Below are 16,135 nucleotides of genomic sequence, written 5' to 3' on the forward strand. Positions count from 1 at the left end.
TTATATTGCAATTCTTTGTTGAAATCTATTCCTATGTCCACCATTTAAGACATAACTAAGAGCATTAAGCTCTGAACCAAACTGATGCTTAGTTTGATTGTGTGAACCCCAACGATATTTACAAACAAAAATAGAGTTCATGATTACGTAGCCAACAAAATACCGCCAAGTGCTCCACAAACCAATGAGAGGCACTTTTAAATGAAAATTTTTGTTAATAACCAAGTTATTTTTTCATAAAACTACGACAAAAAGAAATGTTCAAGAAGCAAATGCAAATTATAAGAAATTAATTGATTTTTAAAAAAATGCTTGAAGATCTCTTGGAGAAAATTTCTGGTTTTCAGTAGAAAATGATCCAAACCAACCCTTCAAATGAAATTTTTACGAAACTTTTGATTGCAAAACGTTGTATCATTTTAAACATGCCCACTCCTGACTCTGGAATTTACTAGATGTAATGCAAAATACAGAAATAATGATGAGATAACGGTAAAATGAGACAAAAATTCTAGAATACTCCAGACTATCCTACTGTTTTACATCTTTCATTGGGGCCGTCTACATCAGAAAAGTGAATTCGGAAATTTAAATTATTTTTTTTCTAAACAATTCTAAAGAGGCAACAACAAATTATAAATTTTAATTGATGGAGTTGTGAAAGAAAGATCTCTCTCATATTTATACTTTGGTGAGGGAATCTATGAAGAAACTTTAGGGATCTTGGATGAAGATAAGATAATCTCTGAAGATTAACAATGCAGGGAATGAAAAAAGGTATGAAATAAAAAAGCAGCAAAAAAGTCATTTCCTTTGGATTGGTTAAAAAATAATAATAAAAAGTAACGAGACAAGTCAGAAATATTAACACTAAAGACAACGCCCTCTGGAAGAATAAAGAAACCAAAAATACAGATAAAATCGATTCCCATACTTTTCCTTTAATTTCATTCCCAATTATGCATATCCTCCATAAGTTTGTTGTACTTGGATAATTAATATTTTAGTCTTATCAACTATCATCAGTGAATAACATGATACAAAAACAAGAACGAACAAAAACGGTAGGTAAAAATTTATTTGGTGAGTAACTTTGTGGAAGTCACAACATGTAAAAAATGTTAGCGTGTGTCCCGCTCCATAGAATCGATCATAAAATACCGAAAAGCATGAAGAAGTTAATGACTATGTATTTTCACACCATCAGAAATTGAAATAATTCAGTCCTGACAGTTTCAATTTTCCTCAAAAGTCTTACCAACAGCATGATTGTTTAAATTCGAGTAAACACAAAAAAACATCGAAAATCGATGTATTACAGAAAACAGGCAGGATTGCATTACATCTTATCTTGTCAACAAAGCGAGAAATAGTTTTAATAATCAGGCCACTTTGCAGACCCTTTTCATTCCCAGCACTAGACTGGCATATTTTGAAATTCTGTCCCTTCTCTCTTCCTGAAAGTTAGGTGACAATGATGAAAACACATCTAATACAAATGAAATAATCAAATTCTTGAAAGTAAACGCGAATTTACCAGAAAAATTTGATTTTCTTCAGCGTTTACTTGGGAGGAATGTTTTTTCTTTGCGATTTAATATGCTGCAGACTTGCTAAAATATCTTTTTTACATTTGGAGCACAGAATTTGAGCAAAACAAGAAAATTATTATTCCATCTGTCCTGTGATAGAAGAAGATGAAATAACTGGGACAATCTGGGCGAAATAAATTTTTCCATTTTCTAGGTGTTTGAACCTCCTTTTTCCTCTATCATTTAAAAGTAACAAGATGAAAGAAATGCTGTTACATGGCTTGAAAAATACAAAAAAACAATAAGACTTCAGTCAAAATCAGAAAAGTTTCTTAGGGAGAAAAATGAAGGTCCAAATTTATTTGGAATGGCTCATGGATTTCAATGGACGGCCATTCCATTGTTTTGGATGAGGCAGGCGCACAATATAAAAATTGGAATTTACACAACTACATCCAAAGTTCCGAAAAATTAAGTGTTAGAGCAGAGAGATTTTCGCCTGTGAGCGATTTTTTAGCATTTGCAGTTGCATTAATTGTTCATCAAAATCTCAGGCAAGAATTTGTTATAAAGGGGCCTTTTGGGTGTTACCTGGTACACACTCTTCTCTCAATTTCAGACATGGCGTGAAAAAAAAAGACCCTAAACAGATTATGAATTAATACAGGTTAGAAACAAGAGGTATCTCGCACATGATCGCCTTAAGGTGAATCCAGGCTTCGAACTTAGCGATTTGGCCACCACGTCGTGCTGCTCAGAATAGCTGTATATATTTGCCAAAATAATGAAAATCATAATACTTATTCAAGATTGGGGATCTAGGGGATATAGCGACATATTTGAGGAACACTCAGTAAAAAAATCTTCTCAAAATTCCCAAAAATAAAGTTGTAACTACGGCGGAAAGTAATTCCCATTGCGGCAATTGGGGGGGGGGGGGAGAGAGAGAGAGAGAGAGAGAGACAGAACATGAGGGGTTCGGTTGCACGCTCAGCCGCCACCGCTGAGCTGAAAGTTTCAGCTGTACTTTCTCTGCGCTTGTAATTCTAAAAGTCAATATTTTTGGCTCAAAAAATCAAGCAAAAAATTATCTATATCTTGTGGATCTGCTTTTTGAAATTTTAACGATATTATTTCAGTAATCGTCGAAGAAAATTAAAATTCCCAGTGGTGACTGGTGGCACTATCTCTAATCTTGAATTATCCCTCATCGAACCCTGGATTCACCTTAAGCCTGACAGAAATTAATATTTACCATTTCTGGTAGGCCAGATGCAATTGGATCTCATTTTGTAATAAGGAACTAATATTTCGGGCTCATTCGTTAGAGCACCTACCTGCACAGAAAATCAAATGGGACAAATGTTGCTTTTAAATTGAGCCTGAAATAGTTGTTCTTCATTGCAAAACGTGGTCCAAGTATGCAATTTTCGATTACCTTTTGGATGACTTAGAAAATACCGAATTTGCCTGGTTTTATTAAAATTAAAATGAGAGAGAAAATTTGAGCTTACCCAGGATCATTTGAACAGGTCATTACACATTTTTGAACCAGAGTGAGGCTCAAAAGTAGAAGCATTGTTTGGTTATGGCTGGGGGTATTGTATCAAACATAAACATTTTGAGGGTTTTTTAGAAATATATTTGATAGAATTTTTTCAAATTGTTTTTTCTATTACCTCTTATGGTACTCAATGTTGTTTTTTTTCTGTAAACTGGACCCAATGCCTGTGCCAGAGAAAAAAAATCTACATATTTCCTACTTGGGTTCACTTTGCCATGGGATAACACTGCACAAAAAGGAGCTCTCAAAGTGATTTCACAGAGAATGTCTAAATCCCGGCTCAACAAACAGAAGACACGGCTACTTTATTAACATAATGAACTTAAAAGGGATTGTAATTGGGTCTTATTAGAAAACAGTTTCTGATCCCGATCAAAAATGGGTTAAACAAGTAACAGCCTCATGCTCTGTAAATGCATTTAACATTTCATATGAAAATCAAGTTGATCACGCACAACTGAACATTTAACAGTTAGGAGGGCAAAAATTTCTAAGCTACAACTTGCGTGAAGATCAATTATTGAAACAGACAAGAAATTAGTAATGGACTCATTCGGCTGTGCATCATAAAACTTAACAGAAGCTGCTGAAGCCTCCATCGATGGCAATCAGAGAGACATTGGTGTAATCTTGAGTTCCTTTAGTAGGTTACAGGGTGATCCAGACCACCCATCCAGTATCTTTCTCTCGAAAATGGCGGAGAATTGAGCTTCGGGACAAAAAGTTTCATTGGGTAAATCGACCCCAAAGAATCGAATGAAAATATTTCCAGCCCCCCAAAATGGCCCCTTGAGGGAAGCCCTCCCCCCTCCCGTTTCTCGCGATTTTCAAATAGGGAGGGTATGCTTTGACTTTAGATTCGTAGTCTACGGCAAGAAGTAAGAACATTTTGTTCTTTGCACTTTTTCCCTAAACCCCCAATTTTTTGGAGTTATGCAGCATTTTTGGGGCAATTTTCAATTCGATGTTGTAAGCGGCCAAATTATCCAAATTTCAAAATCTAAAAATCACCTGAGAGGAGAGGTCAATACCTTTTTATTGATGTGCCATATGACCCCTGTTGCTCCAAAATTTCGGGGGCCACGACCCCCCCCCCCCCCCAAAAAAAAAAAAAATTTGGGGCCTTGGAGGGCCGTAAGTCGAAAATTTCGAATGGCATCGGTATATTTTGACTTCAGATTTGGATTCTACGCGAATAGTTACGTAGAATCGATATGGCGCACGGCCTGTTTGCTCCAAATTACTAACGAACCCCATTTCCCCATAAGAAGCCGTGTATTTTTGGAGAAAATAAGGAGAAAAAAAAATTTGAAGCGAACAGGCCATGCGTCATAGTAATTCTACGTAACTTTTCGCGTAAAATCCAAATCTGAAGTCAAAATATACCGATGCCATTCGAAATTTTCGACTTACGGCCCTCCAAAGCCCCAAATTTTTTTTTTTGGGGGGGGGGGTCGTGGCCCCCGAAATTTTGGAGCAACAGGGGTCATATGGCACATCAATAAAAAGGTATTGACCTCTCCTCTCAGGTGATTTTTAGATTTTGAAATTTGGATAATTTGGCCGCTTACAACATCGAATTGAAAATTGCCCCAAAAATGCTGCATAACTCCAAAAAATTGGGGGTTTAGGGAAAAAGTGCAAAGAACAAAATGTTCTTACTTCTTGCCGTAGACTACGAATCTAAAGTCAAAGCATACCCTCCCTATTTGAAAATCGCGAGAAACGGGAGGGGGGGGCTTCTCCCAAGGGGCCATTTTGGGGGGCTGGAAATATTTTCATTCGATTCTTTGGGGTCGATTTACTCAATGAAACTTTTTGTCCCGAAGCTCAATTCTCCGCCGTTTCCGAGAAAAAGATAGTGGACGGGTGGTCTGGATCACCCTGTATATCTGGCTCACTTCCTCTCACTTGACCCCTATCTGTAGCTGCCTTTTTCTAAAATCCAATTTCAGGGATCCAAATGCATATCTGCTAATACATTTGAAAAAGACTGTATTTGCTTTCAGAGAGTACACTTAAGAGTAATCATTACATGACTTCTAGACTTTGAAAGGGAAAACAATAAACACAGGCCACACAAGAGCAAGAGAGACCAATAACCATTCTCTGGAGCGAAAAGAGACTCAGAAAGGACTTGGCAAGGAATGCTGTCATGTCATGAAGTGACGACTAAATGAGTCCTTGAATGGAATCATGACAGTTGATCAGAAATAGTCAAAAACGAAAATTAAATTTTCAAAATAAAACAGATTGCCTTGACTGATAGGCGGAGGATGAAATGATACCTCAGGACCACAAATTTAAACAAATCATTTTTGGAGCAGCTCTTAAGGAAATTATCTCTGCAGAACCAATTGTCCAAACAATCGTATTTCAGAGAATTTATAAAAATAAGCTCAACAATAATTCAAAATTAGCTAACAATCTAAAAGTTCAAGAAAATAAGTTATCAAAAATAATAAATTCAATTTGTCATGTACCTTATTACCTAAAACTACTAATTTATTCACATCCTTTTATTTTACAAAAATTAAGCAATACTACCTTCCTTCCCAAAAAATTGTTATTAGAAACGGCTTACTATCCCTATGAAAGATCTGATGGAGAATTATTGCTCAAAAATATAGATTCTCATAAATAAGGAAAACAATGAAAGAGAGAAAGAGTAGGTTATCGCAAGAAAAAAAAGCCCTTCAATAAAAAGCTGACCGACAAAAACGTAGAAACAGTAAAAAGATACTATTTAAAATATTCTAAAAAAAAAAAAAAAAAAAAAAAAAAAATTCAGACACAAGAATCGTCTATTGTAATGACACTTCATGATTCTAACAATGCATGAAACTGATTTACGAAGTATAAAAAACATTAACAAAAGCGTTTCTTCATCAGAGCATGGGTTTTAGCGCCTTGATGTTGTGCATTCACAAATTTTAATTTTTTTAAATTCAGATTATTCGTATCAATTGTTGTTCGTTAGGTTCACTGATTCAAAGATCCAATTTTTGCTGATGGACTATAAACACCTGACAATGAATGGACTAAAATGGACAAGGATGGTACTGAAATTTCTTAGTCAGACCTACATTGATGAGAGAATGAAACTAGTTTACAGCAAAAAGCTATGATCAAACACAGAATAAGAGAAAAAATCGGGGAGAAAATAATTCAAACTGCTCGAGGTACTTGATGCAAAAAATACTTATATACAATGATTAATGAGAGCTAATAACTAAAATGGAAAAAACGAGTCGCAGGTTTACTCTGCTAAATTTCTGAGAACAAATCAAAAGGAAAAAATAGGAATTTCTCGGTTTTTCTCCGAGATTGTGAATAAGATGGGTGCTAATAAAAACCCCTTTGAGCTGAAGAGCTTCCAAGTTTTAGAAAAAATCTATATCATTCGAGATTTGAACACATTTTTGGAACGAATTTCGTGAAAAAATATTCGGCATTTTTTGAAACCCCTAATCTGAATTTGGGGTCGAAAATGTAAGTGACTAAATTAAAGGGAGGTTCTTTAAGGGGAGCTTATTAACTTCGGATGGATAAAATTATATATACTTGCTGAATAAAAATTTCTCAAGTCCACAGAAACCTATACAGAAAAAGCATGGAAAAATGCAATGAGAGGTTTTCTAGCAGTTTTATGACGGAAACATCAGTTTTCAAGAAATTCAGTGTCCAGGTTCATTAATGCTTCATCGAAAGAAAGCCAGTTCTGCTTACCATCAGAAGGCAGAGAAGTGAGTTTCTTTCAGTGGTCACTTTCTGCAAGGGCAGGGGCAGTACAAGGAAGTTAGTTACGTATTAAGAATTCTTGCAAATCCTTCACTTTTTTTCTAATTCCACTCTTAAAAGATTCTTTAATTCAAATAACGAACACTCAAAGGACGATTGATGCAAGAGGTTACACATTTTACTATCGTCTCAGCCTATTTACGAAGCAACCACTACACAGCATTTGGTTATGGTTTGAGAGGGCTCCTACAAGTAAGTGCTTCCAATAATGAGGGAAACAAGTCTAAATTAGGCTTGAAGAATCATTCCCTAGAGTTCGGTCACATGACCCTTGAATACTTTATGAACCCAATTTGGAGAGGGTAAAATAGGTGATGAGGGGACAAAAAAATATACGGAACCTATTTATCTTAATACTCAGAGTTCAAAATTATGAGTGCTGAATTGTTCAAACTAATCCTTGTTGGATATCAGTACGCAATTTTCGATAATACCAACAAATTCTAGTAAGCCACTGGTGTCAGAATCTGCTGGCTATGTATGCGAACTATTAAGCTCTGACATGAGTGTCCGTTGTTGCCCACAGAGCTGGATTTAGGGCAGCACTGACGGTGATAGGGCACTGGGCAGCAAATTTCGAGTTTATTTATTCATTCTTTTGAGAGAAGGAGAGAAAGGGGGAAACAAGAGGGAGAGACTGAGAGTGGAAGAAAAAAATGACGGAAATGCTGTTGGAAGGACTCAAATTTCTCGATTTTCCTCAATGTAATGGACTTGCTTAAGAGGTCAACATAACTGGTTTTGAGACAAGAAAATCTCGAGAATGGTTTTTTATAACACATCATGACAAACGTGTCTTTAAAAACAAGAAAATCTCGATAATGGTTTTTTATGACACATCATGGCAAACGTGTCTTTAAGAAAATTACATCATTTTGAATACTTGGAGTGATATTTTCCACAAAAAAATAGTATCGCTTGCTGAAAGCTGTGCTTGAACAAAAAAAAGGGAATTAAAAAACAAAAGAATTTAGAACAAGATGAAAAAATTGTGGATGTTGAAAGTAACCATGCCTTTTTGCTTTTTAGACCATTAAAAACTTTCAATTGGGACCTGGCAATTTTTTGAAAGGTAGATAGGAAAAAGGAAACTAAAAGACACTTTGAAAAAGAACTTCTGGGTTAAAAAAGTAAACTTTGGAGTAAGCTGGACACTCAAAGAACCTTGGTTTCCTAGAGTTAAATTATAATTAATAGAGGAATCATGACAGATTGGCCTAATCTGCTGAGGTGCAAATGTTAAAATGAGAGGTGATGCGCCAAGATGTCACATAGTGAAAACTATCCTCTCTTTAAAATTTATTTTTATCTTACTTCGAGGGGAAACAGAACTATACATTTTTGACACTTTATATTCAAGGAATAATACATGTCCCTTTCTTCTTCCTTCACCCCTACCTTTACTTGTATCAAGTAGGTGCTCAAAAACCCTCAGATCCTCCAAAAAATACTGTGCTTATCAAAAATATCAAATTTTAAAAGGCCAACTGAAATTTGATCAAACGAACGGGCATTTACATTTTATTTACAGAAAAACGAACTTCATTCAAACTTCATTTACCAAAAGAAATGAAATGAATTGAGTATCTAAAATATATAAGTAAAAATAATGTTAACGTACATATAATAAAAGAGAAAATAAGAAACAATTCTTAAATTCTAGGAACAAATATGTAATGAAATATAAAAACACTTCATTTTACCATTAAATAGACAATTTTTGTCCAACGAAGTCATGACTGCCAATTGAAATTATGAAAGAGGGCTCCAGGAATTTTTTGTATGCTACTGCACAAAGCCTATATTTGAGCTGCTCTTTATCGGTTGTTACCTGACAGAAAACCAACAGGGTCTGAACCCCAGGGTCCCAGGGTCTGGGAGATTGCACCGAAGAGCCAATGATTGAAACAGGTGGCGAAACCAAACCAACTTGGCAAACAGGGTAGGGGTCTGAAATTAAACTGAACATTTTTGGCAGTATTTCAAGCACAGCTGATTCAGATCAATCTGATCAGAAGCCTGATGAGCGCCTTTGAAGAGGAGTATCGAACATGAATTCCACTCTGTTCCTCAGAACAAATGCCAATCTAGCAAAGAATTACATTACCTCTCATGAACTGACCAGTTCGCTCCTACTACTGCCAATCGTTTTTTGGAGGCAATACTCTCCAAGTTCTAGAATCAGGATGGAAAACCCTTCAACCTGCTCTAAACTCCTCATCGAGAAGGTAGATCAAAAGGCATTTGTCAGGCATTTGAGGTATCAAGTAAGATTTTATTTCCTCAAGATGTCTGGTTTCTAGTCTGTTATCCCTGAACATGGAATGTGCCCTTTTTTAAAATTTCACAGCCTCCGACTAATTCCTGACCATATAGCAGTGAGGCTTCATGGAAAACTTTAAAATACCAATTCTATGAAAATGATATCTCCTCTGTCACTGATGCAGGGGTGTAGTGAATGCAAAACAGCAGAGTCCAGATTCCTCTTACATTTAGGTTTCTTCCTCTTTTCTTTAGCAATTGGAATTTTTAGAACTGTTTTCAGAAGAATTGAAAGATTGATTTGAAGAATGTCTCAAAATTTCCAAAACATTTTGAAGCCAAGTCCTAAATTTCCGTGACTTTTCAGGGAAGTTCGGAAAATTTTACCATCATTCTACATCGAGGAAAGTTTCAGAATTTTGCAAATTTTTCTTTTCAGTTCCTGGTTCTTCCTCATTTTGGAGACTCAGTTTCGACATTTTCAAAAATTTTTAGCTAACTTTGGACTTCCCCTTGCTACTTACAGAAATTCAGAATCTTCCTAATTTTCTATAACAGTCCTAGCCTTTGGGATGCTTTTGAATCTTCTTGATTTTTTATAAGTTTTGGAATTAACCTGCATATTTTACAAGGTTCTTAGATTCAGCAAGCCTCTTGTCATGTCAGAAAAATCACCTCCTAGATTATAAATTTTCAGTGAGCTTTAAAATTTCCCTGACTTTTCGGAAGATGTTAGAAGTTTTCTACTTCATGATAACAGATCTTCTCCAATTTTCTAGCATGTTTTCTTGAGTATCTGAAATTTTTGAATATTTCTAGCTTGTTTCGAAAGATTGACACAAATCCTTTTTCCTATGTTACAGCCTGTTGCAGAGAAACGCTGATTCTCAGTCAAAACTTGTTTAACCTTTTTGATAGGTTCCTTAAGATGAGGAACATTTTGAAACTTCATTTGAAAAGCATTGTAAATATGGAAGGAAATTTGTTCCTGCACCCCTGCAAGCGTTAACATTTTTTTTGTAGGTGCATAAGTTTACCTGCATGACCTGTTGAATTTTGACACAGTGAACTCAACATTGATTGTCCCAGTGTTTCAAACAAGATTCTTACATTCTCAAAGCAATATTTCATGATTGGTTTGAGAAGGCAGTGCATACTGAAACAGAAGCCACCAAATTATGCAAGAAGTTTTAATTCCCTCTCTTTTTGAGGAAGAGGAGGGGGGGAGGTAAAAATTGTACAAAATTTCCGATCAGATTTACTAGGGTGGCCGAAAGTTACTAAAAATGATAATTTAACAAGTGATGTCTAGAATTTTGAATTTCCTGATACCCCATATTTTCTAAAGGATAGTTTACAATGGATTCCCTCTCACTTTCTGTGAAAAGAAACGGATTTTTCCCTAGAAAGTTAGGCAAAAACAAGAAAATATACTTCTACTTGTGATTTTCTCTCCCTCCTACCCCTCCAGTGGCATCAATCACATGTTGCTTCAGGAATTGATTCGGATATATTTGGTACATGCGGTGTCATCATGGTTTTAAACAATGATATCAATGGAACACCCATGGAAGACATCATTGTGGCATCAGTTGACGATGACGTTTAAGTTATTTTTTTCTCAATACATTTCTCTCTTCAGGAAAAAGAAATTCAGGACGCCTGTTGTAATTAATTGTGCTACCTATCAAGGGATATATAGGTATTCAATAGATATCATACCTTCTCCGGAGCATTTACAGCATTATACTTGACTATATGGTGTAAGATATTTTCCAGTGGTGAGGAACCATAAATCTGCCGCCACTGAAGTTCTCTGAGCAGTTGCTCTCCATTTGAATTGCTCAGTTCTTGAATTTGTTGACAGACGTTTACTGTCATAGCCCAAATAGTTTCTGGAAATGTAATTAAATGATGAGCAAGAGAACTGATAGTGAAGTACAATTTGATAATTCAATCAAGTGGATTTTGCCACATAATTTTATTTGGTTATACTATTTCTTCAAAATCAAAAGTCCAGCATTATTTTGTGTATACAAGATGAATTTTTAAGAGAAAAACTTAAGGCTCCTTTAGGTTTCCATTGAAGTCATAACTTATTGTGAGTTGTGAATGTGTACTGCTAAATTTTCCAAGCCTGAGTTGGAAAAATTGACAAGGCAACAGTAATACTGTTTCCTGACAAAGAATAACTCATTTAGATTCCTCATGGATTCCACTGGTCTCTTGACAGATAATATGGCTGAATAATCGACCACAGACTTGACTGGTTGATGGATAGCCTATTCAGGCTGTCGAATGACAGTCAACCCGACTGGACCATCTGTCCATCTGAATGGTCCTGGCTCATCTGAATTATTTGTCTGTCGGCCAGTCAAAATACTGTCAATCCACCAATCCAACCGACAGACGCCTAACCAATACAAATCAACTGTTCATCACCCAGCTAAATTGAATATTGAACGACCGGTCAAATCGTTGGTCAAGTATGCAGCTAAATGTTGATGAACCAGTAAACAGGGTGGAAAAGCCAATATAGCCGCTCAACAGTCCCTGTGCTTACACTGTTGATGTTTATTCCAATTTCATGGGTCAAAATCGTTTTTAGCAAATAGGTGGACCCAGAATAAAGAAAATAAAGGTTTTGCCAATCCCCTTGGTTATATCACGTCACTCACATCGCTCAATGGTTTGATCTAACAATGATCCGCTTCCCGGACCAGCCTTTTAAACCAACCTTCAGTTAATGTCACCTTAATTTTTCTCAACTATCCGATCTGATGCGATGTATTTTTAAATCATTCACATCAATTTTTACATGGTCAAAATGGTTTTCGACAATGCAAATTTAAATGTTAAATACAGTAAAAAATGTGAGATCAGAAATCTGTTCCTAATGAACACTTCAATAAGAAACAAAATTTTGGTGATTTCATTCATTGTTTTTGTGTCAGTGGTTATCAGAGAATGAAATTAAGATTTGGATAGCTTTCTGCGAAACACTTGAGGAAACGACTTTTGAGTAGCTGGATTGGCTTTTTCCGCACTATGCATTGACTTGTATTACCTGCTAATAAGCCATCAAAATCTATTGCCGATGGGCAAGTCTAATCAATTGTCGATCAACCAGTGAAACTGACTGTAGATCAACAAAAGAAGACATGAGTCAATACACCCGACGAATCTACTCTTGAGCAACCATTTCATTACCTTATTGTCAATGGACGATTCAACCAGTTTATCAACAATCTATTTGACTGGTCAATCAAAAAACAATTCCACTAATCAGCAAGCTGGTCAAATTCAAATTCAAGCTGGTAAAATAGTCACCCAAAGGACAGATACATTTGTCTTTCTATCAAATTACTGAATCATCTCTTGATCAACCCATGGAATTATCTGACAATTGAGCAGCTAAATGGGCTGTGGGTCAACCAGTCAAATTTTCTGCCGATTAGATTAACCACCTGCATAGTCTGTCCATTAACCTGTCAATCAACCAGTAGAATCTTTTATCGATCGACTAATTAAATCTTCTATCCATACATCAGTCAAAACTTTCCAATCGAATCTTCTTTCGATCGACCAGTTGAGGCCGCTGTTGATCGACCGATCAACAAATGATTTAAACAGTTTACTAACAGTCAGTCCAACCGATTTCTTGACTGACAATTAAACTGATCACATCATTTCTAGACCGACCATTTAAATCATCTCATCATCTATACCATCATCTCTTGATTTAATGTTCAAAGTGTCTCTAGATAGACTGACCACATCATCTCTTGACCAACGTACAGTTCATCTCTCCAGAGGTGCAGAATCTTCTAAGCTTCCACATTTTTACACGCCCGCCGAGCAGATTTCCAAATTTTTCTCATCAGTTTTCCAAAAAAATTTCCCACCAACTTCAAATAAGAGGACCTTTCCTCTCTTCTTTTCTTTGATTTTCGACTTTTGACCCTTTAGATTTTCCCTCCTTCCACATTTGTAAGGGCCTTTCCACATTTTCACTTATCCGAGCAGGCGCGTGATGGAGCATTCTCTATACCCCTGAATCTCAATGAAAAGATTGTATCCACTCTCCATCATACCATCAAATCACTTCTCTATCAATCAGTGAAATCATCACTAGAAATCTCTCCATTCAACAGGTTAACCAACACACAATCGACCAGTCTATCCATGACAATTTCATCGGTCGATCCACAGGCAATTTAAAAAGTACATTTAGCTGGTTAGTAGACACTTGAATCATCTGTCCATTAACAGCTGCATCGACTAGACAAACTACGAGCTGAAAAACCGGTTGAATTGACCAGCCAAAACAACTGTCCGTCGACCAGTCGAATCAACTGACAATTAACAAGCTAATTTGTTCGCCGGTGGGCCAGTCAAATCAGATGTCTATAAACCATTGTCTCTCGATTGACCAGTCGAGTCTATGAAAAATACCCATAATAAAATCTGATGATAAGCTGGTTGAATAGTCTGGCATTGTGAGATAATTGAATGGTTAATTGTGAAACAATTCACCCGGTCCATTGACACATGATTCCACAAGTTGATCCACAGTCGATTTCATTGGTCTATTAACAGGTGATACAACTGGCGGATTGGTAGTCCATTCGAATCAGTTATAGCATAATATTTCATCAAAGCAGGAGCTGAGAGTTGGGTTTTTCATCATAATTCTAAACATCAGTCTCTGAATTGCTCGTTTTAATAAAAGAAAAAAGAAACAAAAAGAAGTTGGATCTACTTTTACCTAGATTTTTTAGTGATTTCTGGTCATCTAAAGGATCCAGAGACATAAGAGCATCTGTGCTAATAATATCAGTCATTCCTTTGACTTGCAATAGATCGGAGTAAAGTCCTTGACTAGTAACGATGGTTGACCCGAGCATTACATGTGCCAACACTGCGTCTACAATTTTAGAATTATCCTGTAACAGGAACAGTAAGAATGAAAAGGGCTAGAGGCGAATAACATTCTTGATAGGAACAACCACTGAAATACCCACGACGTAAAGTAGCATGAATGAAAGGCATCAAGTGCTGTAAGAATTCTTCCACTGCTACGGGTAGGTAGTCAATAGAGTTCTTGCATGAGTTAAGGATTTGCAATTAGAGTGCTTTGATTACATAAAACTTTGCTAGAAAGACAATGGTGCCACTGATTTTCTCTGAAATCAATACCAAGCTCAAAAAAGCTCTTAAGGTTCAGGCCTCTATGAAGAGGATATCCGATATCCCACACTATGTTGAGAGGCCATCTGTATATCTAGTCAAACTCTCCATGCACAGATAAAGAGCAAATACATTAGCAGGGTTGTCAATTTATTTGGGGACTCCAAAGTTGGAACCACGGCAACCCCACATGCTAATGTATTTGCTCTCCACCTGTGGATGGAAGATTTGACTTGATTCAGAAGTAGACTTTCAACGTGGTGTGGGATACCTCCTCCATTAAGGTCTGAACTTAGAGAGCTTTATTTTGAGCTTCAGATGTGGTTTCAAAGAAAACCAGTGGCACCATTATATGGCACCTTCTAGCGAATCATTACGAAAGAAAAAGTACTTAAAGCGGAAATCCCCGGCACATCAAGCAAGAACTTCATTATGGATGCAGTATATTTAAAGAGATAAATCAATAATGATTACATTTTGACTCTCTGATGTGTGATGTGCTTTCACCCAAAAATTCTGCAAATTTTGCGATTGGTCCAATAAAACCTACCCCCTTTTCATATAGAGATGGCTTCTCCTATAAGGATTCGAACCAAGTATCCATGAAACCTTACTACCGCGTCACTTAATCAAAGATCCTAAATTACGATTCTTTAAGCCCAATATAAACTTCCTATCTATGGATAACATCTAAAAAGTAGATCCAAGTATTATCATAGCAGAATTTACATTCCCATTACTCAATCAATATGACAACTACATTCAATGCTATACAGATGAAGACAAAACCCGGTGATAGGTCAAAATGTCCAAAAAAAAATGTCCAACAAGCAAGAATGTCCAGAGTTGAGAATGTCCCTATTTTACAAATGTCCAAGTATCTGAAATGTCCAATACTGGTTCTTTGGCCAAACACAAAAATGCCCAAAAGTCCATTTATTTTTGTTTCTAGATATTCTTCATTCTTGATCACTTTCCTCATTATTCTCGTCTTCGGGCTCGTTGGAAACTCGAATGTAATAGGCAATGCCCCTTAGGTACCGTGGAATGTCATCTTCATCTTTGAATTCTTGATAGCGTTGGATGCGCTGTAGGATTCTCTCCTGATTTCTTTTCGACTTCTTTGAAATTTTTTGTTTGATCCGCGTATGACCCAAGTCGGTTTATTTTTTTGGCTTTTCAATAGCCTTGGGTTCGCCATCACAAAAATCACAATAAAATCACCAACTTTTTTAGTTTTCACCAATTAGTTTAGTTTAGAATCATAAAAAAATCACAAATTGTAAAATTTTGCCCCTGTAATTGGTTTTACCGCATTTTTTAACAAACGAAAATTTTACAAAAGCCAAAAAGTTTCACAACTGAGGTTAGTTCAAGAAAAAAAGATTCTCAAATCTTCCCCGTCGTCTCCATGGATTCGAATTTATTTAGTATTCAAGCCGACAATGTCGCCACCTTCTAATTTTTTTGCAAAGGGAATGGACTTTTGGGCATTTTTGTCTTTGGCCAAAAAACCAGTATTGGACATTTAAGATACTTGGACATTTTTACAATATGGACATTCTCAACTCTGGACATTCTTGCTTGTTGGACATTTTTTTTTTGGACATTTTGACCTATCACCCAAAACCCATGGATATGTAACATCCGCTTTTCTAATTAACAATTTTTTTAAAATTTTTAAGCTTCCTTACTTTCACACAATCTTCGATGCAGAAGTTTTTGCAAATTTACAAGCTATTGATTACATCATCAGATCAAACTTTCAAAAGTAGCTAATTTTTTC

The 16,135-nt window shown here is 36.1% G+C and overlaps 1 protein-coding gene across 1 annotated transcript in view; it reads right to left on the reverse strand.

Moving 5' to 3' along the window:
- Positions 1-5,898: 5,898 nt before the first annotated feature.
- The window catches only part of LOC109044037 (uncharacterized), a 36,745-nt gene continuing 26,508 nt past the window's right edge, over positions 5,899-16,135 (reverse strand). Inside the window, exons 3-5 of the mRNA XM_019061509.2 lie at positions 13,928-14,105; positions 10,882-11,054; positions 5,899-10,315 (exon numbers count right to left, since the gene is read on the reverse strand). Coding sequence (XP_018917054.1) covers positions 10,274-10,315; positions 10,882-11,054; positions 13,928-14,105 — 393 coding nt within the window. The 3' untranslated portion in view covers positions 5,899-10,273. The remainder of the gene's footprint in view (positions 10,316-10,881; positions 11,055-13,927; positions 14,106-16,135) is intronic.

This window comes from Bemisia tabaci, chromosome 1 (assembly GCF_918797505.1).
Source record: "Bemisia tabaci chromosome 1, PGI_BMITA_v3".
Classification (NCBI taxonomy): Eukaryota; Metazoa; Arthropoda; class Insecta; order Hemiptera; family Aleyrodidae; genus Bemisia; species Bemisia tabaci.